The sequence below is a fragment of the Canis aureus genome, chromosome 5, assembly GCF_053574225.1.
Source record: "Canis aureus isolate CA01 chromosome 5, VMU_Caureus_v.1.0, whole genome shotgun sequence".
Taxonomy (NCBI): domain Eukaryota; kingdom Metazoa; phylum Chordata; class Mammalia; order Carnivora; family Canidae; genus Canis; species Canis aureus.
The window spans coordinates 13,966,922-13,993,519 of NC_135615.1; the positions used below are offsets into that span (position 1 = coordinate 13,966,922).

A 26,598-nucleotide genomic window follows, 5' to 3' on the forward strand; every position below is an offset into this window, starting at 1 on the left:
TTTCAGGACCATGTAAATTGATGTTTTTTTTTTTAGGAATTACTGTAAAACTTATTAACTATTTTTTTCATTTAACCTTTTCTTCGTATGATCTAGTTTCTGTCCTAGATTCTAAACATTTATTTTACTATTTATTAAATACGAAAATCCAAAAATAAAGATAGTGTTTGTATTGTCTCTTATCAGTACTGTGTTGGCATTTGATTTTTTTTTTTTTTTAAGGTTTTATTTATTTATTCATGAGAGATACAGAAAGAGAGAGGCAGAGACATAGGCAGAGGGAGAAGCAGGCTCCATTCAGGAGCCTGATGCGGGACTCAGTCCCAGGTCTCCAGGATCACGCCCTGGGCCAAGGCAGGCACTGAACCGCTGAGCCACCCAGGGATCCCCAAGGGAGAAAATTCTTTAATCAGGGTACATTTGAAGTGTGTTGTCTCAGAAAGATATGTACATTGGAATATTAATCAAGATAGTCTGCAAATTAGTGTTGGTGTTAGCTACCACTGAGTTTCTTTTAACTTTTTGTTTTAAATAATTATAAATTCAAAGGACAATATATGCGCCTTTGTATACCTCAATCAGGATAACTCAACTGTACCATCATATATATATATATATATATATATATATATATATTTAGTTCATAAATATAACAGAATCATGCAGTGTATATCCTTTGTGATTGGCTTTTTTCACTTAGCATTGAAGTTCATCCAACTTGTTTCATATAATATAGATCATTCCTTCTTATTGGTGAGTAGTATTCCTTAATATGTTTATTTAACCATTGACCCGGTGAAACACACCCGGTGAAACTTGAGTAGTTTCCAGGCTTTGACTATTACAGATAAAGCTGCTATGAACATTAATGTGCAGGCTTTTGTGTGAACATAAGTTTTATATCTCCTGGAATAAATACCTATGAGTGCAGTTGCTGGGTCCGTTTTTAGTTTGACAAGAAATTCTACGGTATTTCCGAGAATACCTATGCTGTGTTACATTATCTCCCAGCAGTGTATGTGTGACCCAGTTTTTCCTGTATTCAGTATTTGGGGTTAGCACTTTTTTACTTTAAGCATTCTCATAGGTATGCAGTGATCTCTTATTATACTTTAAATTTGTATTTCTCTAAATGGCTAATATGTTAAGTATCTTTTCATGTGTTTATTTGCCACCTATATATCCTCTGGTGAAGTGATTGTCCTTGTGTTTGCCCATTTTCTAATTAGATTGTTTTTAACATTGAGTTTGAGTATTCTGTTTTATATATTCTAGACCCAAAGTCTTTGTCATATATGTGATTTAGAAATATTTTCTCCCAGTATACAGTTTGTCTTTTCATTCTCTTAACAGTCTGTCATACAGCAGAAGCTTATAATTCTGATGAGATCCGGTTTAATCAGTTTCCTCTATGGATCATGATTTTGGTATCAACTCTTAAGAACTCTGCCTTTCCTGGGTACAAAAGAGTTTCTCCTGTGTTCTATTCTAGAAGATTACAGTTTCACATTTAAGTGTATCATCAGTATTTGAGTGTGTGAGGTCAAAGGATTTTTGTTTTTGGGGTTTGGTTTTGTTTTTTACTCCTGGATGTGCAGTTGCCCCAGCATCATTTATTGAAAAAGCCATCCCTCCTCCATTGAGTTGCTTGTTTCTTTGCCAATAATTAATTAGGCATATTGATACGGATCTATTTCTGGGTTTTATATTCTCTTCCCTTGATTTCTGTTCATTCCAAGATGGTACCACTGATTTGATTACTGCAGCTTTTAATAACCCTTAATATCAAGGAGAGTCATTCCTTCTTTATTTTTCTTTTTCAAAATTGTATTGGGTATTCTAAGGCCTTTCCATATAAATATTACAATAAGCTTGTCAGTGTCTACAAAGAAGCTTGCTGTGGGACGCCTGGGTGGCTCAGCTGTTAAGCATCTGCCTTCAGCTCAGAGTGTGATCCTGGAGTTCTGGGGTCGAGTCCCACATCAGGCTCCCTGCATGGAGCCTGCTCCTCCCTCTGCTTATGTCTCTGCCTCTCTCTGTGTGTCTCTCATGAATAAATAAAATATTAAAAAAAAAACTTGCTGAGATTTTGATAGGAATTAGATTAAACCTATAGATCACTCTAGGGAGAACTGACATCTTTACTGTGTTGAGTCTTCAGTCCATGACCACAGTATGACTCTGCAGGTATTTAGGTCTTCTTTCATTTCTTCCATTAACACTTTATAATTTTCATCATACATATCCTGTATATGTTTCTTTAGGTTTATACCTGTGTTTTATTTTCTTTGGAGCAATTGAAAATGGTATTGCATTTTTTATTTTGGTTTCCAATTGTTCATGGTCAGTGTACAGAAATGCAGGTGAAATTATTTATCTTATACCCTATGGCCCTAACTGAAATTGCTTATTAGTTCTAAACGCTTGTAGATTCTTTGGGATATTCTACATAGAAAATCATGCAATTAGAGACAACTTTATTTTTCCTTTTCAGTATTTCTGTCTTTAATTTATTTCTTCCATTATAGTGGCTAATACTTCAGTATTGTTAAAATATAAGTGGTGAGAGCAGACATCCTTTCCTTGTTCTTGATGTTAGAAGGAAATAATAATTAAGTCTTTCACCATTAAGTATTATATCCCCTGTAAGGTTTTTTTTTGTTTGTTTGTTTTTTTCACATATATGAAATTGTCATATATGTGATTTGGAAATCTTTTCTCCTAGGGTATAGTGCCTTTTCATCCTCTTAACCAACTCTTTCACGTAGCAAAAGCTTTTTTGCTGAGATCCAGTTTATCAGTTTTCTTCTTATGGATCGTGATTTTTATTCTTAGCATACTGAGAGTTTTTATCATGAATCAGTATTCAATTTTGTCAGATGGCTTTTTCTACATCAATGGGTAGCATGATGTGATTTTTTTTCTTCTTTAGCCTGTTGATAGGATAAGCTATTATATTAGTTGATTTTCAGATATTGAACCAATTTCACATACTACCTGACTGTAGTATATTATTTTTAAATATTTTGTTGGAGAAGATTTTAATTGTGGAATTTTGCATCTAGGTTCACGAGAAATAGTTTGGCTGTGTGTGTGTGTGTGTGTGTGTGCGCGCGCGCGCGCGCGCACATTTGTGTGTTCTGTCTTATTTGGCTTTGGTATCAGAGCTATAGTGACTTCATAAAACAGGTTGGAAAGTGTTCTTACTCTGTTTTCTGGAAAAAATGTTTAAGATTTATGTTAATTCTTTAAAATTTGATATTGGCTTTTAATATACTACAATAAATAAAAAATAGAGTATAAATTTCTGCAAAGTTAAAATAGAATTTTGACTGCTAGGTGGTCTAATAAATCACTTATGACAGGGCAGCCCGGGTTGCTCAGTGGCTCAGCAGTTTAGCGCCTCCTTCAGCCCAGGGCCTGATCCTGGAGACCTGGGATCGAATCCCACGTTGGGCTCCCTGCATGGAGCCTGCTTCTCCCTCTGCCTGTGTCTCTGCCTCTCTCTCTCTCTCTCTCTCTCTCTGTCTCTCTGTCTCTCATGAATAAATAAATAAAATCTTCTTAGAAAATTCGCTTATGACATAAATATGGACTGATTCATTTTAGTTCCCTTAATTTCTATTTTGTGAAGCTCTTAAGCTAATAATGTTATGCAAACTCTTCTTGAGAGTTTTTAAGGTGATAACTAGTATTCTCTAAGAAAGGAATGGTCAGACACGTTTGAGAATAATTCCACATTTTACTCTCCTACCTACCGCCAGAGTCATATGCATATTATATTTATAGGCTCTGAGAATCTTGTGGTTTTTAAAAAAAAGAAAAAGCAAGCTTATTTTTAATCTAGCATTTTCCAATTGTATTTATTACATGTTCTCTGTTAACATTTAATTGAACATTAGTTTGGGAAAGTTCAACTCTATCCTTACTTCAGCTGACTTGGAGAAGATATCATAATTTTCTTTATTTTATCCAATCAGAGCTCGAAGGAAGAAACCCAAATCCCCTTCTTTAGGTACTTTCTAAGCTATTTCACTGAGTTCTTGACACTCAGCATTTCCTGATCCAAAGGATCATGTAATGTTTCTATTTTGCTGGTGATCCGTAAGGCTTCTAGATTATTACAGGTAGGACTTCTTTCTTGTTTATACTGGGAGAAAGGACAGAACAGTTCTGACCAGAAGAGATGAAAACAATTCTCTCTTCTCCTTCCTTTTGCACTTGGGTCTCAAGGCTCTCCTATTAAACCTGAAAGGAAACCTTTTTTTAAAGGGTAATCTTGATGTACATTTACATATGTATAGATGCCTTTGTGTGGAGGTACAGATAAATATATTGTAGTTCTGCCTACTGGAAGAGCCAAAAGCAAGATTATTCAGTAGTAATGAGCATACCTAGCACCTTTCTCTAATCCATTCTACATTAAATAAGACCAAGAATCTGTGGAGAAATGGCTGATTCCAGGGCTGTGGCAGGGTAGGTGCAAGATGAACCTGGAACCTCCTCTTACTATGCCAGAAATTAACCATTAAAAAAATGACAGGAGCATATCACAATGACACAAGAATTTCTTCCACTGGCTGGTTCTGGGACAATTTAAGCAGGAGAATAATTTAACGCAATAATGAATAAAGCAGTGAAAAATGTAGGAATTCATGAGTACATACTGATAATAAAAAATCGTGAAGGTAGCCTCGTGCTTTTAATAGTATAAAGCCAAAAGCTGAGTGGTACAATGTGAGGAGAGTACTGGAGTTGGAAGAAAATTTTTGTAATTATTGTGACCAAGACTGAATTATGTAAGAATCATCAATGTGTTCTCAATATAAGAGGAAATTTTGATGAGGAACAGGATATTTGCATGATCTTAATCTCTCCCTACCAAGTGTTTATTAGTTACAAGAGAGGGGGAAAAATAAACAATAGTTATACTGTGGAAAAGTTGGGTAATTTCTTGACTGGTGATAATAATTTTCATCACTTATGAGGAACAGATGAACATTATGTGCCTCTAGATGTGATACCCTGTGAAGGACTAAGAAAGTTGAGTATGTAGTATGCCATCTAAGAGTATGTAGTCTAATCATAATAGGAATAATAATAAATATTCTGTGGAGAGTTCTGTATTCTTCAAAAACATCAGTGTCTTTTAAAAGACAAAGTCTGTGGAAATGTTCCAGATTAAAGGAGGCCAAAGAGACAATAACAAAAATAGTACCTGATCCTAGACTGGTCTCATGCTGGAGGGGATAAATATTACAAATTATTGGATCAGCTGAGAAAATTGGAATGTAGGCTGGCGATTAAATTGTTGTATGAGTGTAAATTTATGAAGTTGGTTGGTGACTGTAATGTGATTATATAAAAGAGTCTAAGGAAATACACTCTGAAATATTTAGCAGTAGGGAACCGTTATGAATGTAATTTACCCTTTAGTGCCTCAAAAAATATACTGAGTGTACATAGAGATACAAAATAGAGAATACATTAAAATGATAACAATAAAATTTAACAGTAGGTGAATCTGGGTATAGGATATGTGGGTGTTCCATGTACAATTTTTTTTGAGATTTTATTTATTTATGTGAGAGAGAAACCAAGAATGCGAGAGAGAAAGAGTGCAAGCAGAAGCACAGGGGAAGGGCAGAGGGTGAGGGAGAAGCAGGCTCCATGCTGAGCAAGGAGCCTGATGTGGGGCTTGATCCTAGGACCTCCGGATTATGATCTGAGCTGAAAGCAGACCTGCAACCGACTGAGCCACTTAGGCATCCCTACCTATACTAGTCTCATTTTGCAATTTTTGTAAGTGTGAATTTGTTTAAAAAAAAAAAAAAAAAGGAAGAAGAAGGAGGTTTGTTTGTTTGTTTGTTTTTAATAGATCCTTATAGAACTTACTTTTTAAGGTACCTCTCAGAATACTCTTTTTTTTTTTTTTTTTTCCCCTCAGAATACTCTTATCCCTGATTCTGAAAGATTACATTTCCTCCTTCCCTTTGCCTAGTTCCACATTCACTTACAACACACAGTCTTCCCCCATTATTCTTCTGGTGCTACTTTCTTAAATATAAAATCTATAGCATCATCCACAGAATTTTATCAAAAAGAATTCTATATGTGTGATTTCAAATCTTTCAAATGAGGGAATCTCCAGTCATTCTCCTCAATTACTTTCTAGAAGTGACTCGACTCTCTCTGCTTATGAATATAAAGAAGTTGAAGACTTTGATCATCTAGTTAGCCAGTGGTAGCTTTGTCTTAGGTAAATAATAATAATAGTAAATATCACCATTAACAACAGTATTTTCTGCTGCTCAGAATTTGTTTCAGGAACTTTTGCAAGTAGATATTACTAATCATTGAGGGTTTAATGCTTGAGTTGAAACCCACTTACATTCCTGGGCTGACAGATTTCTCCTTGCCTTGGATAGGGTGCCTCCTTTTCAATCGGATTACATTCTGTTTGTTTCCAATCCACAATTTGTGCCATTTCAGGGCCCAAATATCCTTTTACTAGTGGTGTTACAGACATAACACACTTAGTCTGAGCTTCTATGGTATTTGTTACTTAAATATTTATATACATTTCATCTCTGTCATTTGACTCTAAGCATAAGGGCAAGGACTGGTTTGTACTACCTTGTATCTTCTTTAAAAAGTAATCAATTTAGGGATGCCTGGGTGGCTCAGCGGTTGAGTGTGTGCCATCAGCTCAGGGCCTGATCCCAGGTTCAGGGATTGAGTCCCATACTGGGCTTCCTGTGAGGAGCCTGCTTCTCCTTCTGTCTGTCTATGCCTCTCTCTCTCTCTGTCTCTCATGAATAAATAAATAAAATCTTTTAAAAAAATAATTTATATGTATGTACTATTGTATTCTTTTAGCTTGGATTTATTTTCTATCACATTTTCTCCTCCATCTATGTATTTTGTTTAACCATTTGTATATCTGGGTTTATCCCTACCAAGATATTTTAAAAGGAATTAGCCTCTATAATATGGCTCCTATTTTTAAACAGTTATTGGCTAGCTGGGTCTCATTTTAATTGACAGAACTTAATTACAAGATGTAATCCATTTGCCTATTTCTCTGTAGACCCTGTTTTCTATTTAGAACACATTAGATGGCCCAAAAAATTTGAAGATACACCTATTTCTAGGACCATATCTATGTTACCATCTTTATCAGCTGTAGTTGAGCTGTCATTTGGAAGCGGTAGGTCAGGCTGAAGCTAAATTCACTTTAATCATTGGCTCTGGTTTTTTGGTCGAATGAGATCCTAAAGTGAATTTTTACATGTTAGCATCTTAGGGCTTTAATATTTTTATGTCTAAAGAAGATTTGGTTCTCATATTTTAAAGATGTTATATGTGTTTGCACGACCTGTAAAAGGAAAGCTGCTTGCACAGGCAAGAGCAGTCAGCCTCACAGGTACTTGTTTAACTTTCATAGAAAAGACACTGAGCTCCCTAGCATGAGAATCTTCCTTTTCAGTCTTGATTGCCTTCCCTGATATGTTGGATGTGACTCGTCATTCATGGTATAATATATGTCAAATATATTTTGGTAATGCAAAAGTAAGGTGATACTAGTGAACTTGTTTCGTTTTTGTGAAGAATTAAATTTTGTAAGCGTGATTGGATCTGAACATTTTTATAGTGGGACATGCCAAAGTCCTATATAGGTAAGACCCTAAAAAGATATATAATATACCCTTAAGGAGTAGAACAATGCTAGTTGGTCCCTGATTTGGCTTTCTGGATTATCAGGATCGCCACTCTTTAATAGACCTTTCAATGATGATGGAAATATTTTATAATCTGTGCTTTCTGGTACAGTAGTAAACACATGTAGCTGTTTAATGCTTGAAATGTGGCTAATTAATTATGGCTAAGGTATTAAATTTTTAATTTAATTTAAAGTGGCTAGTGGTTATCCTATTGAACAATGAAGATATGGAATGTTTTGGTTAGGGACCCAAACAAACAAGTGTTTTAATCTATTTCAGGATCTCCAAAAGCCCTGTTTACAAAACAGTAACAAACAGAAATAGATCATGGAAAGTCATTGGAGAGAGAGCCTTATGGTCATAAGAAAGATGGGTGCAGAGATATTAACATATGGAGGTTTTTATGAAGGAATCTAAATATTTTAATTAGGAATGTTACAGAAGTGTAATACAGATCAAAATTGTAAATGGGCAGTGATATAGTAGGTTCAATTCTACAGCTATTTATTGGATTCCTATGGGCCAGATGCTATCTATGTTAAACTTGAAGCAAGGAGGGCAGGTTTGGGGCAGCCAAAGGGCCCCCTCTTATTCCTACCACAGATAGCACTAATGGGTGGCTACATAGTTTTTCAGCGGTTTTTCCCACTTTACTAGAGGCAGTATCCGAATGCCTTTCAGTAAAGTACTGCAAATAGAGTTGGCATACAAAATGAACATGTTTACTGTCTCTGCAGAGATAATTAAGTCACAATGCCTCCTCTCAAGGAGATCAGGAGATCAGTCATATTCTAATACTTATCAAGTAGATTATAAAGTATGTGTAGAAAATAGGACAAAAGAAGGGCATTGATCTAGAACAGGAATTTTTAACCTTGGTGCCACAGCTTTTAGAGATACAAATTGCTTGTAATTTATGCAGAATGTTTTATGTTCACACAGTTTGTTTTTCTGGGAGAGGGTTCATAGCATCAAAAAAAGATAAAAGTGACAAGGAACCGTTTACTAGTTGGGAGCAGTCAAGAAGGAATTCCACAGGACTTGATAATCAGGTTGGGTTTTGAAAAGATTAAATAGTTGTTTGCAGTCACTTGCTAGGTGGAGGCAGACAACAGCTAATATAAAGGCCTGAAGACATAAAATAGTATGCTGTATGAAATATGTGAAATTTGAGGAGCACCTGACTGGCTCAGTCGGTAGAGCACATGACTCTTGATCTCAGGGTTTTGAGTTCAAGCCCCACGTTGGGTATAGAGATTAGTTTAAAAAAAGAAAAGAAATGTATGAAATTTGATACTGCTACATCATAAAGTGCTGATGAGACTAGAGAGACGAGGTCAGAAAGCCTCATACAGTCGTAAGGATTTGGATTCTGAGGTGATGGGAAATTAAGAAGTATTAAGCAAGGGAAGAATGTGAGACATTTTGATATCAAGTTACTTAATATTTTACTAATATTATTGTTAGTCTGGTTTAATTTTGATATGTAATTGAATGACATTTGATAATACGGTGTTAGAGCAGTGGTTCCTGGCCCCCTTTCAAATCTTAACAAATATAAGAGATACATCACATTTCTGTCACCATGATTGTCATGAGGAAACAAGCCGCCTCAGCAGAAGTGCACTCATTGAGTGATAGCTGTTACTGTTTTTGGCAGTGGCTTCTAACACTTCTGCTTTAAATACCATTCCCTAAGCATTTGGTAAAGTAGTTACATAATCTATTAAGTAGGATTTAAATATTCTAGAAACAATCTTAAAGACCTTATCCTTTTCTATTATATCAAACCATATGAAATTGCTGATACTTTATCTTTTTTATCTATAAGATTTTCATATAGTCCAATACATTTCATAATCTCTTTATGTTCTTAATGGGCTTCTAGTTTGTTTTTGAGGTGGGGGAAGGGAGTCGCATCCATTGTCCCTTTTTTTTTTTTTTTTGCTAAAGATTTTATTTATTTATTCATGAGAAACACACAGAGAGGCAGAGACACAGGCAGAGGGAGAAGCAGGCTCCATACAGGGAGCCCGATGTGGGACTTGATCCCGGGACTCCAGGATCACGCCCTGGGCAGAAGACAGACGCTAAACAGCTGAGCCACCCAGGGATCCCCACATCCGTTGTCCTTTATGACTTATGTGTTTGTCAATAATAATAGTAACTTTAAATGTGGGAAGCCATAAATTTCTGGTTTCTTTAGATCTGTTGAGAGGTTTTTGTCGGTGGTTTCACATAGTAAATGATTGCTTATGGTTTCTTCTGTCAGCTTTTAGTTTGGATGCTGAGCAGCCTGATTATGATTTGGATTCTGAAGATGAAGTATTTGTGAATAAACTGAAAAAGAAAATGGACATCTGCCCATTGCAATTTGAGGAGATGATTGACCGTCTAGAAAAAGGCAGTGGTCAGCAGGTATAACTTCATTGTATATACCTATATATGTATAGAAACAGGATAATGTTGGAGTGAGGGTAAGTGATCAGACTGTGGAATTAACAAGCATGAATTCATATCTCATCTCTGCCCAGTACTAATCTGTATAATTTTGAGCAATATGTTATAAAAAAATAACAACAAAAAAGCCTCTGTGCCTGTTTCCCCTTCTGTAAAATAGAGATGATAAACATAATAAGATTATATTGTATATAAAGCATCAATGATGGACATGTATAAAGCACTCCACATTTGCTGTTATTAATATTGTTATTGTCATTAAAGTTAGAAGTACTTTTGGACCTTATGTATATCTATTATATGAAAATGACATAATGATTTTACATTTAGCCAGTCAGTCTGCAGGAAGCCAAGCTACTGCTAAAAGAAGACGATGAATTAATTAGAGAAGTTTATGAATACTGGATTAAAAAGAGAAAAAACTGTCGGGGGCCATCTCTTATCCCATCAGTAAAACAAGAAAAGCGTGATGGTTCCAGCACAAATGATCCTTACGTGGCTTTTAGAAGGCGTACTGAAAAAATGCAGACTCGAAAAGTAAGTGAATTTGAAAAAAAAGTTTGTAATTTTTTTTATCAAAGAAAAATTATTTATATTTATGAATATCTCTGCATCTGAAGGCTGTGTCTTAATTTGTGTTTAAATAGACTTCCTGTACAAAATAATAAAAAAATACTAATTTAAAATGTATCAACCTTAGGATTCATTACACAGCTATTAATGATATGTTTTAATGTTAAACTATTTAAAAATCATATATACCATTGATTTCCTGGTAATCCATATTCCCTTTCAGTGCCTTTAAATTCTAACCAGCCCTTCAAATAATATGTATTCTTATATATCAATAGCTATGTTCAGAATGCCACTAGTTGGAAATTTTATTGACATTAAAAAAGCAACTTCATATTTTCAGAATCGCAAAAATGATGAAGCCTCTTATGAAAAAATGCTTAAACTGCGTCGAGATCTCAGTCGGGCTGTTACTATTCTAGAGATGATAAAAAGAAGAGAAAAGAGTAAAAGGGAGCTATTGCACTTAACACTGGAAATTATGGAAAAGAGGTAAAGTATACTTTAATAGGGTCGGCTGTATCATACCGTTAGTATTATGTGTATTGTAGTATGGTTCCTAATGAATTAACCCTAGAAATACCATCCTTTAATAATAAGTAGAGATTATTAAATGTGTGATATGATATACTTTGCATAATTTTACATCTGTTCCTCTCTTTATTTTCTTTAAAAGTGACAGACAGGGCTCGGTAAAATTAAAATATGCCAGGTATAATCTTATTCTTTTGTCCTTATTTGAGTTTGAGTGCAATGTTGGGAGGGAGAGAATATTTGTCAGTTATAAAGTTTTTCATTTACTCACCAGATGGTACTGATTTTTTTTTTTTTTAAACACCTACTGGGTTTTTTAACAGAAGTATAAAGAAGGGAGGGGAAGAGGCCCATAATTTTAACACTCAACGATTTGGCACAAGATACACAATGAAAACTTCAAGCCTCACTTCCCTATTTCCTAGTCACTATCTCCAAAGAAAACCACTATTAAATTTCTCATAATTCATCTAAGGAAAATTAGTTTTATATAGTACAGGCAATTCAAATTAGCAGAAAGTTCTTCACCATTTTAGGCATTAATTTCAATATCTCCACCAAATCTTTCACCAAAATTGGTAAGTTAAAATTTGAACCTTTGTTTTTTTCCCCACAGTTATCTATTTATGGTGCAAAGGTAAAGCTATAAGCCAAAAAGTAACGGAAGAAACCGAAGGAATCATGTAATCTTCATTTTAAATTAGCATTCAGCAAGTAATCAAAGTTTAATATTGCCTTCAGTCTACTCAGTGTCTATAATCGTATCTCAGGCTTTAATAGTCCTAAATATTTACAGAACTAACTTTAATTTTTGCAGCTTTCTTTTCTATAATTTCAGGTATAATTTGGGTGACTATAATGGAGAGATCGTGTCTGAGGTTATGGCCCAGAGACAGCCAATGAAACCTACTTATGCCATCCCCATCATCCCGATCACTAATAGCAGTCAGTTTAAACATCAGGAAGCAATGGATGTGAAGGAATTCAAAGCAAATAAGGTGATAAAAATTTTTATGATAATAGTAGCTGGTAATAGAATGTTGTTTTATCATTAGAGTGAAAAAGAAAAATACATATAAACCCTACCATGAACTATGCTGCAAAGTCAGCTTTTGATTCAAGACTAACCTGTTAATACAACAGTAGGAATAGTAAAGAGAGATACTGTATAGATGAACTCTTTAAGAATTAACTTTTCCCCCAAAAAACTGTAATGCCATAAACTACATAAAACTTGATACAGACATTTAGTATCTGTACACAGCCATGATACTTGCCGTGATCTTTTTCTTTCCAACAGGTATTTTTACCTGTAGCCTTTCTTACCTGTCATACACTTCATACTTTAATTAGCCTTTGCTCTTACCTGCACACATATTTCTAACGTGCACTATCGGCTCAATCACTCTTGCTTCTGTATTTTATCCTTGTGTTGTCCCTGTTTAATGATTTCATCTCTGTATCATCTAAAACTGCCTAGATTCACTCCAGAAAGCCTTTGTTGTTTAGCTGCCAAATCTTTACTTCCCTTTATTTTTGTGACACCTCCATATTAGGAGTTATCTGAGGTGCTTTGTGTGTGTATAAGATTAAGATTGTTTGCTTTATTATTTTCCCAAAATGGATTTGTTAACTCTTTAGAATAAAGACTAGACCTCCCCCCAACCCCCGCCCTTTTTATTTTCTCCTAGAATTTTCATAGAAAATTTAGGAAAAGGTACAGGAACCAATGATAAATACTAACTGTAGTTACAGGATTTCAGAAGCTGAAGAACCTCTCTTCTTTTACTTTAAATGAAACAAAATATTTTATGAGATGATGTTTAGGTTGTAAGAACATGTCAATGTTTCACAGAAACCAACCTGTAATACTTTACAATATAAGATGACAAAACATAGGCGTCTTAGATCTCTTCTGAGTGCGAATGACTTCATTATAGCTCTAATCCTGTTTTTAAAGCATACCCCAAACTGCAGGTTTGTTGAACATGGTTTCTAGTGTTTGATTAACATACGACTTTATTGCAGCAAGATAAAGCCGATCTTATCCGACCTAAACGTAAATATGAAAAGAAGCCCAAAGTCTTACCATCGTCTGCTGCTGCTACTCCTCAACAGACGAGTCCTGCTGCACTGCCCGTCTTTAATGCTAAAGATTTAAATCAGTATGACTTTCCCAGCTCAGATGAAGAACCTCTCTCCCAGGTAAAGATAAAAATTTCTCTATGAGCATAGAGGAGAAGGAAGGAGTGACATAGGAAGTCACATGTTTTGACCCACTTCATTTTATTTTAAAGGTCTTGTCTGGCTCTTCGGAAGCTGAAGAAGAAAATGATCCTGATGGTCCTTTTGCTTTCCGTAGGAAAGCAGGCTGTCAGTACTATGCTGTAAGTTTCAGGTTCTCTTTTTTAAATAATAAGTTGTTTGCCTTTAACTGACAAAATAAAATAATTTTTTTTGTTTGTTTTTTGTTTTTAGCCTCACTTAGACCAAACTGGCAACTGGCCTTGGACTAGTCCTAAAGATGGAGGATTAGGGGATGTACGATATAGATACTGCTTAACCACCCTCACTGTACCCCAGAGGTGTATTGGATTTACACGAAGACGGGTTGGGCGTGGTGGAAGGTAACTATTTCTGTATTCCTAGCATAGGTACAGTAGGGACAAAGACAGTAGGGTAATCAAATCTAGAGCTTTAGAGAGGGAATCCTTCTAAATAGCTCATTTGTTTCCATTTTCTGTTCTTAAATGATTTTTTTGACTAAAATACTAAAAGAGATTACAAAAAGTTGTTTCAGAAGTTCTGGCACATATTAGAAGAAAGGACTGAATAGGCTAAGAAATGTCATGTAATTAGTACACTAGGTTGTTTAACTTCTCAGTGAAAACACTCTAGAAGGGGTCCCTGGGTGGCTCACTGGGTTAAGCATCTGACTCTGGGTTTCAGCTCAGGTCATGATCTCTAGGTCATAAGATTGAGCCCTGTCCCTCTGCCCCTCCCCCTGCTCATGTGCACTCATTCTCTCTCTCTCTCTCTCTCTCTCTCTCTCTCTCTCTCTCTCAAATGAATGAATGAATGAATGAATGAATGAATGAATAAAATATTTTTTTAAAAAGGCTCCAGGATCCATGCATGGTCTGACCTTGACACCCAGTTTTTCAGGATCTAATCACTCTTTTGTTTAAACATGATAGTACCCCCTGTACACTCTAGATGCCTTGTGTGAGAATTTGTGTGGGAGGCAGGAAGGAATTACAGAACACATAAAAGTGAAGAAAAAGAAAGATAATCCTGTATAGGTAGGGGAAAAAAGGCAGAACATAGTATCAAGGTGCTTTCAGGAAGAAACCTGAGGATGTAGAGGGTTTTTTTTGTTTGTTTCTTAAAGATTTTATTTACTTATTCATGAGAGAGAGAGAGAAAGAGGCAGAGACACAGGCAAAGGAAAAAGCAGTCTCCCCAAAAGGAGCCCAGTGTGGGACTCGATCCCACATAGATCCCGGGATCATGTCCTGAGCCAAAGGCAGACACTCAACTGCTAAGCCACTCAGGCATCCCAGGATGTAGTTTTTAATGAATGCTTTATACGTATGTTTCTTTCATTTTCAAGTCTTAATTGCAGTTTTTAATTACTTTAGAATTGTCTGGACACTGAAATTATTTATTTTATTTAGTGCTTTCCCCCCAGTCATTACATTGATATCAATAGTAGCCAAAATTCCATGTCATTTATATTTTATACTATACTAACATTAGTCGCTGTTAGTATTTTAAGATGGAATTACTTATAAAGTTTATATAAATAACATAAAAATATATCTTCTACAGTAGTAGATCTCAAATATTTTGTCGATAAGAAATTTTAATGCTATAAAATATCCCAAAGATAGCATACCATTTACTGCTTTCTCCTACCTCCTCCACCCCTGCCCCCCCCCCAAAAAAAAAGAAGGAAGTTTTTGCTTAATAGAGAACTGATCTTTTATAAAGTGTTTTGGTGCTTTGTAACGGAAAGAAAAATCTCTGATTGAAAAGCAGTTTGGAAAGAAAAATAAGTCCAGGTTTTATATCAGTAACATACTGGTAGATCAGCTCGTGGAACTGTTAGAAAGCTCTTGCTGATGTAAAATGAATTCCTCAAGGTGGATTGCTTTCTTCTTTAATCAGATCATTATAAAGTAAAAACTTTTATCAGAAATTGAGAATTTAAAAACAAATTGAGAATTTAGCTTAGAGGGTCAAATACTGAAATAATCAAATTTCTAGCTTTTAAATGTTTAGTATGAGATGGCTTTGGGGGAACTGGGAGGATCTTTTTTTATATAATTTTTGAATAGCTGTTTTACATATATGTTCCCTGCCTTATTTTTAACAGGGTCTTACTGGACAGAGCTCACTCAGACTATGACAGTATGTTTCGCCATCTGGATTTGGAAATGCTTTCCTCTCCACAACATTCTCCAGTCAATCAGTTTGCCAATACCTCAGAAACAAATACCTCGGACAAATCTTTCTCTAAAGACCTCAGTCAGATACTAGTCAATATCAAATCATGTAGATGGCGGCATTTTAGGCCTCGGACACCAACCCTACATGACAGTGACAATGATGAACTCTCCTGTAGAAAATTGTATAGGAGTATAAATCGAACAGGAACAGCACAACCTGGGACCCAGACATGCAGTACCTCCACGCAAAGTAAAAGTAGCAGTGGTTCAGCACATTTTGGTATGTTTATTTGTTATGATGTACATTTCTATAGAAATGTCAGGTTCATCCATATTTTGAATATGTGGTTTATTATATTTAAAGCTAAAAGTCCTTTCTCTCAAATAATGAGGAAAACGGACCTAGGTTAAGTATTTATTTGAATTGTTTGTACATGTGTTTTCATTTAAACACACCCACACACAAAGGTGATTTACTGCTACTTAATGTATGACATTTATTTCCTGGATATGCTCTGTGAACCCACAATTTACAATTCAGCAATTATATTATCAAAGAATATGAAAAGAAAATGGGTCATTAATTGTAACCATTTTATGCTTGGACACTTCTCTTGTGTTTTATTTAAACTGTTCAAAAGTAGTCTGGCAAGTCTGTAGATATGCACAAGTCTTATCTACTGACAGTAATGCAGAATAATTTATAAGAGGGAACAATATTTAAATTAAAGGATTTTTAAAATTTTATAGGACTGTTAAAATGTTGGAGGCAATTCCAGATAACATCTACTTTAGCATTATGGCTACATTGTGAAATGTGTCTAAAACACATCCTGTCTTTAAATATTCCTAAAATTTTAGCTTTCTGTTTTGTTTGTTTGTTGTATTTTTTTTATAAATTTATTTTTTTATTGGTATTCAATTTGTCAACATATAGAATAACACCCAGTGCTCATCCCGTCAAGTGCCCCCCTCAGTGCCCGTCATCCATTCACCCCCACCTCCCCTTCCACCACCCCTAGTTTGTTTCCCAGAGTTAGGAGTCTTTCATGTTCTGTCTCCCTTTCTGATATTTCCCACTTATTTTTTCTCCTTTCCCCTTTATTCCCTTTCACTATTTTTTATATTCCCCAGCTTTCTGTTTTAAAGCATAAATCTGTGTTATTTGAGGCATGTAGATTATAGAAATTCACTGTTAGAATTATGTTACCATAGATTTTTGTAAAGATAATTTAAACACAGATTTTGAAGGGACTGTAAAGGTATTTATTATGTTGCCCTAATTACCTGGTAAGGCTACAGTTAAACCTTTCTAATAAATACGAAAATGTACTGCTTATTCTTAAAGATCTCTAGAAAAGGTCCCATAAACTAATTTATTTTGTGTCTGGAAAACAAGTACTTGTATGAAATGGAAGTCTTTACTCATAAGAAAAATAATCACATTTCCAAAATCAACTAGAAGATAATATAAATTATTCTGAAGTCTAACGGATTAGTATGGTCCCATTAATTTCAGAGTCCATTTCTCTCAGCTATTACAGTCTTAAAAATCAAAATAACTTTTCAATATGGAGGAGGACTATATAGTATGCAAGTATAGAGATTTTAAAGGTGTAAACTTGTAACGTGTTTTCCCTGATAGATATTTAAGCTGTATAAATTCCTTGAGACTTCTTATAGAAAACTGGCATGCTCCATCAATCCCCATCTTCTCACCCTTTAAAGTAGAGAAGTTGAGGGGTGCCAGGCTGGCTTAATCAGTGAAAGCAATGAGACTCTTGATCTCATGAGTTGTGAATTCAAGCCCCACGGTGGGTGTAGAGATTACTTAAACAAATAAAATCTAAAAAAAAAAAAAAAGATAATAATAATAGAGAAGTCGAATTGTATAACTACCCTAGTATCTTTTAATGATCATTTTAAATGTAAATTATTTTGCTATACTGCATAAGTAAGCATTGATTTTATGAAACTTACTTGATTTGTGTTTTCCAAAGAACGTTAAAAAGTGAACATTGAACCAGTAGTGTTACCAAAAGTTTAGCTGAAAAACAATTTTTAATGACTGTATAATTTTCTTTTGAATCATTTCCTCCCCCATATAATGTGATACAACTTTTTAAAAATGAATTTATTTTTTTGTTGCACATAATTGTTTCAATTTTCCCTTAATTTTTACTAGATTTTTTTGTATGCTTAGAGAATAGATGCCTACAGATTGCTGTTGGGTCATGCTTTATTCTTTCCTATTTAGTAGAGTCCTATCATGTGTATGTTACACTCAAGCAAATTCAACTATAGGCCCCTGAAGAAAAAATAAAATTTTAACAGTTCAAAAGTTATACAGGATTCTAAATACAATTCAACCAAAAGAACCTATTCTCCAGAGTGGACCACTCTGGGAATGGCAGAAGTGAATCTGTTGTTACTCGGAATATCCATGCCTCCTTTGCCGCTTCATTCAGAGGTTAATCTTCTCACCTTTGTCTGTGTAATTGTAATTTTAAAGATAAATTTTTTCATATAGATGGCCCCCAAATATAAGCCCAACTATTTCATCTGGTACTCAACCACAGAACCATAAGCCAGAGGAAAAACTGTCTGTGCTGGGCTTATTGAAAGAGACACATCCATTGTGGTAGACTTTAAAGGAATTTTCAAGGCTTAATTTTTACTATACTGACTTTAGAACTTAACCACTATATATGAGATAGAAGTCAGTTGATATATACTTTCTTGTTTGCTGCTTAAGCCAAGTATTTTGATGTAGCAGTTTTTTATTAATCTGTCATTATTTTAAATATTAATATTTATATGTATGCTGTGGCCTAGTGATGCCCTCTGGACTGATTTTCCTTTTTCTAAAAAGTCACCTATAAAGATACTATTTCAAACAGGAAATTCTAAATGAGGATATCAGGAGCCCATTATTTTTAATAAAGGGCATGAGCTTTAACACACCAACTTTTGTAGTTCCTGGTGCTCAGAATTTTTTTGCTTGCTTCCCAGTCTTGGCCATTTCGCATAGTAGTGTGGCCAGATTAGTAACCTGGTTGGTCAGGTGCTCTAGTGCATGATCCTCTGGATAACACACAAAAGAGTGACCCAATGTTGGGAAGACTTAAATATATGTGTATTTAGAATTTCTAGGACTAGATTTTAGTACTATGAATAAATTGTGTATATTTAATAATCTTTGGTTTATATGTGATTTGGAAAGTTTTCTATTTTTTTTGTAATCTATAAAAGCACCTTTGAAAATGTATAGTGTTTTTTTCAGTTTGCACGTGTTTGAGTTTGGGGGATATGGGATGTCAGATTTAATACCTTTTCTCATAATTAGAATGGACTTTTATAACTTAGAAAGACTAAATAAAAAAGTGATTTTTTAAACCACCATTATATGTTCAGGATTTGAATTCTTAGTTCCCACTGAAATTTCATTCAGCATTCTAAGTAATTTTCCTAAGCTCACATACCTATACTAAAGATTTGGTTTATTTTCATAAATTAATAGGATATATGTAGCTAGAATGATGTGTTCTAAGTCTCAGGATCTATAGCTTACTTAAATTAGTGCATTTTACTTCATAAAACTTGTAATATGCAATTACAAATTTCAAAAGAATTCTAGATTTGAGCATTGAATATTCTCATGGTTAGATTTTATAAATCTATAGGACCTTAATCCTTATCCAAGCATGTTTCACAATTCAAAATTACATCCTTAGCAGGGTGTAGAGTAGCACTCATAATAAAATTAATAGTTTTATAGTTGTGTGCTGAAGTGCAGGATTACTCACAATAAGTGGAAGGTTGGGTCACAGATTATCTCATGTTCAAGTAATTCAAAGCCGAATGAATTCAGATTCAGCCATGTTTGGCCATCGAAGGAAATACACCATCTTTTTCTTTTCAGGTTGGATTTTCTGGGTGGCTGATAAGTGCTTACGAACCTCAAAACTATCATTCAAGCTTGATATCATCCTTTAGTATTTTCTGAAGTCATTTTATTTTATATTTATCTCTTTAAAGTTACCTTTTCCTTTATTAAAATAATTTTCTGCCTGTGTACTGCTCAAAGAAATTTCTGTTCGAAGGTGATCTTTTAAAATAAGTGTTTAGGTTCATTGGGTTTTTTTTGGTTTGGGTTTTGGAGTGTTTTGCTTTTTTTTTTTTTTTTTTTAAGCAATGTACATTTTGGTAATTTTAAATATGTCTTTTCAGATTATTAATTTTTTTCTAAGTACTTGTCCCCCTCACATACTCCTACTCTTTGATCATTTCCATTGAGATGCTCCAGCTGCAAGAAAATGACTATTCCAGGTGCTGGAGTGCCACAGAAGAATAGTTTCCTGTCCAAATGGACTGGTAACATCTTAGATTATTTTGTCTAAATTCCTAGCCCAAAGAATTGTTAGCGGCTACCAAAACAGCAGTCATTTCTGGCCTTTGCATATACACCTCTAGTGAGGACAAATGCAACAATTTTCTAGATCAAGTTATTCTAGAGTTGGGAATCTTGTTTAGAAAGTTTGTCCATATATGAACAACAGCTACCTCCTTGAGTTTAAACCTACAGGTTCCTCTGTTGCCCTTAGAAGCATACTAAGTTTTCTTGCTTTCCAGCATCATAGTGTGCTTCAAAATTTGAAGTCCTGTCATGCTCCTTCCCTATTCTCAGCATTTAGTCATGTCCTTCACATAACTCTACTCCCATACCCAGACTCTTCTCAGGTGCTCTATAGATAAGGGTGTTTTGTTTTGTTTTGTTTTGTTTTGTTTTGTTTTGTTTTGTTTAAAGGACTTGATTCATAGTGTGGGGTACATTAAAAGTTTGATTATTTCTTGTAGGTAATATTAAAACAAACAAACTTATGGCTATTTCTTTTTATATTTAATATCTCAATGGTTTAGGGATAGATTTTCCCCCCATTCCACTACTATCTTTGTGACCTCAGATGAAAGTTTCTTCATCTTTATTGTGAAGTTGTGGGAGGAAATCACCAAGGGTGCCTCTAAAAATTTGGGGTTCTGTAAAATGCTTCTGATTCTAGATTTGGTCATATGTCCATGAAACCATTCTGCCCATCTTCATGCTAATTGCAAACTTGACTATCACTCTCTGTCTAGAGGTAGACCTAGAACCTAGAACTGTAACACTTTCTACCTTGAATAGAGACTAGGGAAAAATATGGTCATGTTTATTTATTTCCATGTAGCATTTGAATGGACTTTTAATTATAATGCTATCTGAAGTCTTCTCAGTTTTCTGTATAAATAGCAATGTAAAACCCAGTTCAGATTGTATTTCCCCAGATTTACTACCTTACCTTTGTCCAAGTTTTCCTACTTTATTTATATAGCCTTTTGGATTGGAAATTTGTTTCTCAGAAGAAATATAAAATCCTTGTGTCGCAGAGGTGGAAAGGGCTTTAGTGATCACCTAACTTAATCCAAGTATTTTGGATGAACATGACTGAGCCCCAAAAAGTTTAGTTACTTGGCCAGGTATACCTGGCTAGTTATGATAGAGCCAAGAGCTTAAAAACAACAACAACAACAACAACAAATCAAGGTCTCCTGGCTCCTAGACCCATGGTTTTTATTTTCAGCTTATATGTTGTTCAGCCTATGTGTTTCTTCTAGGTCATTTATGAAAAATGTCTGGGGAAAATTTCATAACTAGACTCCAAAAGAAATATTTCTAAGCAGTAGATTGACAGTATTGCTCTAAAATCATGATGAGTATTAGTTCCATTTCTATTTCTAAATCTTGTATTAGGGAGAAGTTAACAGTTGTTTAAAAAAGTGAAATTCACAAGATCCTCAGAGACCAAGGATTAAAATGTTGAACTTAAATTAGGGCAAAAAAAATCGATTTGATTTATTATTATAATTTTTTATTAAAACATATACAAACATAAACAAATTTCCATAAAATATTACTTTCATTCCTGTAAATGGAGTTTTTTGTATATAGTTCTCCAATGAATGCTAAATTATTATGTTTGTAGAAATATAATGACCTGACCTTGTAAAAATTATCCTTTTTTAAAAAAAAATTTACTGAATATCCCTTGGTAGGATGTTCAGACTTTAAGCAACTCACTCAAACTTAGGAAGTTAAAGTATTAATCTCAAAAACATGCTAGCAAAACTCTAGTTTTAATAAATTAGGGATCTTTAGGTTAAACAGTTACTTTTATGGATTTTTAAAAAACATAAATATAAATGTTACATTAATTATAAACAATATTTCAGGGCAGCATTAATTTTTATAAATTTTCAGGTTTTGATTCAACACATTTCTATTATATGGAAATAGTCATTTTGACACAAAGTTACTTTATGTCAGTATTTAGAAGTTATCTAGTCAATAAGTCTTCCCTATAGTATTCAGATCTGAGAATTACAATATAGTAGGAAAAGAAATGCATCAAAGGACAGTTTTTATAGCAAGAAATTATGTTTTTGCTCTTGTAGCCCAAGAACTTAGTTCAAGTGTAAAGCCTGTGTAGACACTAATAATTTCTGGGGTTTTCTTAAATATTGTTTCATAATTTTCTGATTCATTGAAAATATGGTAGAATTTCTACCTAAACATTTTATAGTGGTACTACTCAGAAAAGCTGTTATACTGGAAGATAAAGATTCTTTACAAGTTATGAGTGAAAGTTATCAAACTTGATGAAGTGATATTTTCTTCAACTAAATTATTAAAATGCAATTAAAGACAACAAATTAGGTGACAGTGTTTTGAGAACATTAAACTTTAGATTGAGGAAATTTGCATTGCATGATTTATAGATTCCCTGGTATTCAGGGATGCATGATAACCTTTTTTGTGTTTTGAAATAATTCTTAATCCAAACATCACAGGTTTCTTAAAGAAGCCTTTAAAGTCAGATGTTGTGATTGTATGTGCCCTTTTTTTTTTTTTTTCCTTTTTTTAATTGGCAAAAGTAAGAAAAAAGAAAAAGGTTTCCTTTTTAAAAACTGCACACACTTTTTTGGGGGGTAATAAATGAACATTTTTTTGTTTGTTTTTTTTAGAACTGAGCTCTCCATAGACAAACATAAGTAGCATAACACAGTGTCTTTCCTCAGACATCATTCTGTACAGTAAATCAACATAAACAACTCCGTTCTTATTGACTGGATTTTTTCCAGGTGGGTTAATTGGGTGGGGAAAATTAATTAACCTTAACATTTGGAGCCTCTTTTCTTCCTGTTAAAGGATGAGTTCTTTAAAAAAATAAAATAAAGGTAATAAACCAACAATCTTATATTCCATATAGAGAAAATGTTTATAATGGCTAAAATTAGAAAATATGTAGAACAATTAGTATTTATACACAGAACTGTTAGGGATCATCTGAATGCATTGGGACAGTAATATGAGTAAACTAGAAACCAAATGGTAATTAATCAGATTTCTTCTCAAGCTCAGTGCAAAGTTGAATCCCAAATATGTGGATTTAAAAAGCTGGATTACCTTTTTACACTGTCTAGTGCAAATGTCATAGCTTATAAAAATAACGGTTCTGAAACTTGAGAAGTGAGTTCTCTTTCCTATGTTGTTATAACTCGGGAAGTTTATACTTTTGTGTTGCTTTAAACTCGAGCCACTCCTGTTAAGTGTGGTTGTAAAAAATGCAGAATTTTTCTTATGAAAGTGATCTTTAGCAGGATCATGAGCCTTTGTCAGATGCTTTAATTCTGCACAAAAATTTTTTTAATGCTGTAATTTGTTTTGGTACTGTAAGATGTGTATGCTATCTGTGCATTTTTATGAAGTGTTTCCTCGTTTTATGTTCAGCATTTACAGCCGAACAATACCAGCAACATCAACAGCAACTGGCACTAATGCAGAAACAGCAGCTTGCCCAAATTCAGCAACAGCAAGCAAATAGTAATTCCTCCACCACCACTGCACAGGTGAGGGATTTGTCTGTCTTATGATTATCCCTCATTGTTTCCCACCAGAGTTCATCTCTAATTACCAACTGTTGTCATAGAACCTTGCATCTAACCAGCAGAAAAGTGGCTTTCGCCTGAATCTACATCATAGCCATTCTATACAGGGTTTAGAAAGAGCATTACAGGTGAGTATGGAAGCCGTTGCCTCTGCTCCCTATTTTCAAAAGTAAAACTAAGAAAGCATAGTTAAATGAGATCAAGACACTGTCTTCCAAGCCTGTCCTATAGTTTATGCATTTTATCTCTTTAACATATAATCTCACCCAGCTCGTTATCTTGGATATTTTAATTATTATTAAAAGTTATGTAAAGTTATCATTATTAAACCTCTCTTAATTACAAGAAATCACTTTTAAACCTCAGGTATGATGAATGTTTGCCATTTAAACACATGTAAGGTTCAAAGGCTGAAATTTGAATCTTAGCGTTTTAAAGGAAAAATCGATTTTAAAAAATTAGAGGAGCTTCTTAATTTCTAGGCCAAGCTATGGTATGATATTTTGTTACATCAATTCTAAAGGGATAGTTAGATTACTGTCCCAAAGGTGTCTTGGTTTATATGTGAATATGTGTGTAAGTTTGGTGAAGAAAGAACCTTACATACTCATTTTTCATTATATGTACTTGCAAATCACTGAAATGTTTTACTAGTGTATTTCTCGTCTGACACTTTGTGTCAGAGGTTTAGTGCTTCCACATTAAAGAAGGTTTATTTTTGTAATTGACCTGTCCATATTACACATTGTCACATATGAAGATCAAAATTCATAATCCCGGGATCCCCGGGTGGCGCAGCGGTTTAGCGCCTGCCTTTGGCCCAGGGCGCGATCCTGGAGACCCGGGATCGAATCCCACGTCAGGCTCCCTTGCATGGAGCCTGCTTCTCCCTCTGCCTGTGTCTCTGCCTCTCTCTCTCTCTGTGACTATCATAAATAAATAAAAATTAAAAAAAAAATTCATAATCCCTGAGTTCTTAGTTTGCTTGAGCATTCTTCAAACTTATGACTCAAAAGACATGAAGATATTTCAGTGGTTTGCCACTCTGGTTTATATTCAGACTGATTGTTGTATACTTGTGTAGCTTTAATAAATTAATTTGAGACTAAACGATGCTGATTAGATTTGTTTTGTATTTTCTTTTTTAGGGTTTTGTTTCCAAGACTTTGGATTCTGCTAGTGCTCAATTTGCTGCTTCTGCTTTGGTGACATCAGAACAACTGATGGGATTCAAGATGAAGGATGATGTGGTGCTTGGAATTGGGGTGAATGGCGTCCTTCCAGCCTCAGGTAAGGATAAAGACATTTTTTTTTCCTTTATTTTATTTTATTTTATTTTATTTTATTTTATTTTATTTTATTTTATTTTATTTTATTTTATTATTTATGATAGTCACAACACACAGAGAGAGAGAGAGAGGCAGAGACACAGGCAGAGGGAGAAGCAGGCTCCATGCACCGGGAGCCCGACGTGGGATTCGATCCCGGGACTCCAGGATCACACCCTGGGCCAAAGGCAGGCGCTAAACCGCTGCGCCACCCAGGGATCCCCAGGATAAAGACATTTAAGGGTACCTGGATGGCTCAGTCCATTGAGCATCCGACTCTTGGTTTTCACTTGGATCATAATCTCAGGGTCCTGGGATCGAGCTCCACATCGGGACTCCTGCTCAGCCAGAGTCCCCTTGAGATTCTCTCTCTCTCCCCCCAGCCCTCCCTCCTCCATGCTCTCTCAAAAATAAATACATAAATCTTTAAAAAGAGATAGACTTCTAAATTGTTCTGATGTTTGTAACATATATCAGTGGTAAACAGCAAAGCCATACATTGCTTAGCCATACATTTCTTTCTCTTTCTCTAGGAGTATACAAGGGCTTACACCTCAGCAGTACTACACCAACAGCACTTGTACACACGAGTCCGTCAACGGCAGGTTCAACATTGTTACAACCTTCAAACATGACACAGACTTCAGGTTCCCACAGTGCACTGAGTCATCAAGTCACTGCTGCCAATTCTGCAACAGCTCAGGTTCTGATCGGGAACAACATTCGATTAACTGTCCCTTCGTCAGTTGCCACTGTAAACTCTATTGCCCCCATCAATGCACGACACATACCTAGGACTTTAAGTGCTGTCCCGTCGTCTGCCTTAAAGCTGGCTGCCGCAGCAAACTGTCAAGTCTCCAAGGTTGCATCTTCATCTGCTGTAGATTCAGTTCCAAGGTCAGTAGTTATTTGAAGCCAAAATGTTTGAAAAAATATGAGCTCTGACTTGAATCCTTTGGCAGTGCTCTCTACTTCTGTGTTTTGTTCTTTTCCTTACATGGGAAAATGGGTAGAGGAGAATTCCTTATTTATTCAAGACTAAACAGGTAAGTTATAATTCAACATTGTTGAGAATTTGAATTAAATGGTATACTGAATATTGCCTATGTGCTTTGGACGCCACTTTCACAGTAGAATGATAGCTCTCAGTGCTCTCATTTTCCACCTTTGGATGGAGGAAGTTCTCTTTAGAATGTTTCTTTTCTTTATGTTCCATATCTTCTCATGTAAACAGAATTGATACAACCCACCCTGGCTTAATCTACTCTTAATAATGTAAATAACGTAAAGGCTTAAACAGTATTAATGCCAGGTCAGTTTTTACTCAAACCCATTACTTTTTATGTTAATTTGTCTTCTTGGGTTTCAGTAGATGGTTTAGAATGTTTGCTCCGACTCTCCTGTTTTAGATATTAGTGGTAAAGAATCCTGCTATTTACAAATACTGTGGGGGAAAAAAAGAAAGATGGGGTTTTCAATTTAGTTAGAAGACAAGCATGAAAGTGTAAAAATTAAATAATGTTAACTATATAACAGGTGAACATC

The 26,598-nt window shown here is 34.8% G+C and overlaps 1 protein-coding gene across 5 annotated transcripts in view; it reads left to right on the forward strand.

The window, feature by feature from the left end:
• EPC1 (enhancer of polycomb 1) overlaps window positions 1–26,598 on the forward strand; it is a 92,398-nt gene that overhangs the window by 63,311 nt on the left and 2,489 nt on the right. For 3 of the 5 annotated variants that reach the window (XM_077896887.1, XM_077896884.1, XM_077896888.1), the window contains exons 3-14: window positions 9,997–10,142; window positions 10,515–10,721; window positions 11,101–11,249; window positions 12,130–12,289; window positions 13,320–13,496; window positions 13,589–13,678; window positions 13,770–13,918; window positions 15,670–16,022; window positions 23,568–23,686; window positions 23,767–23,853; window positions 24,874–25,015; window positions 25,587–25,950. In XM_077896887.1, coding sequence (XP_077753013.1) covers window positions 9,997–10,142; window positions 10,515–10,721; window positions 11,101–11,249; window positions 12,130–12,289; window positions 13,320–13,496; window positions 13,589–13,678; window positions 13,770–13,918; window positions 15,670–16,022; window positions 23,568–23,686; window positions 23,767–23,853; window positions 24,874–25,015; window positions 25,587–25,950 — 2,143 coding nt within the window. Of the gene's footprint in view, window positions 1–9,996; window positions 10,143–10,514; window positions 10,722–11,100; window positions 11,250–12,129; window positions 12,290–13,319; window positions 13,497–13,588; window positions 13,679–13,769; window positions 13,919–15,669; window positions 16,023–23,567; window positions 23,687–23,734; window positions 23,854–24,873; window positions 25,016–25,586; window positions 25,951–26,598 lie in introns of those variants that run through there. The other 2 variants (XM_077896886.1, XM_077896889.1) reach the window with 2 other exon arrangements.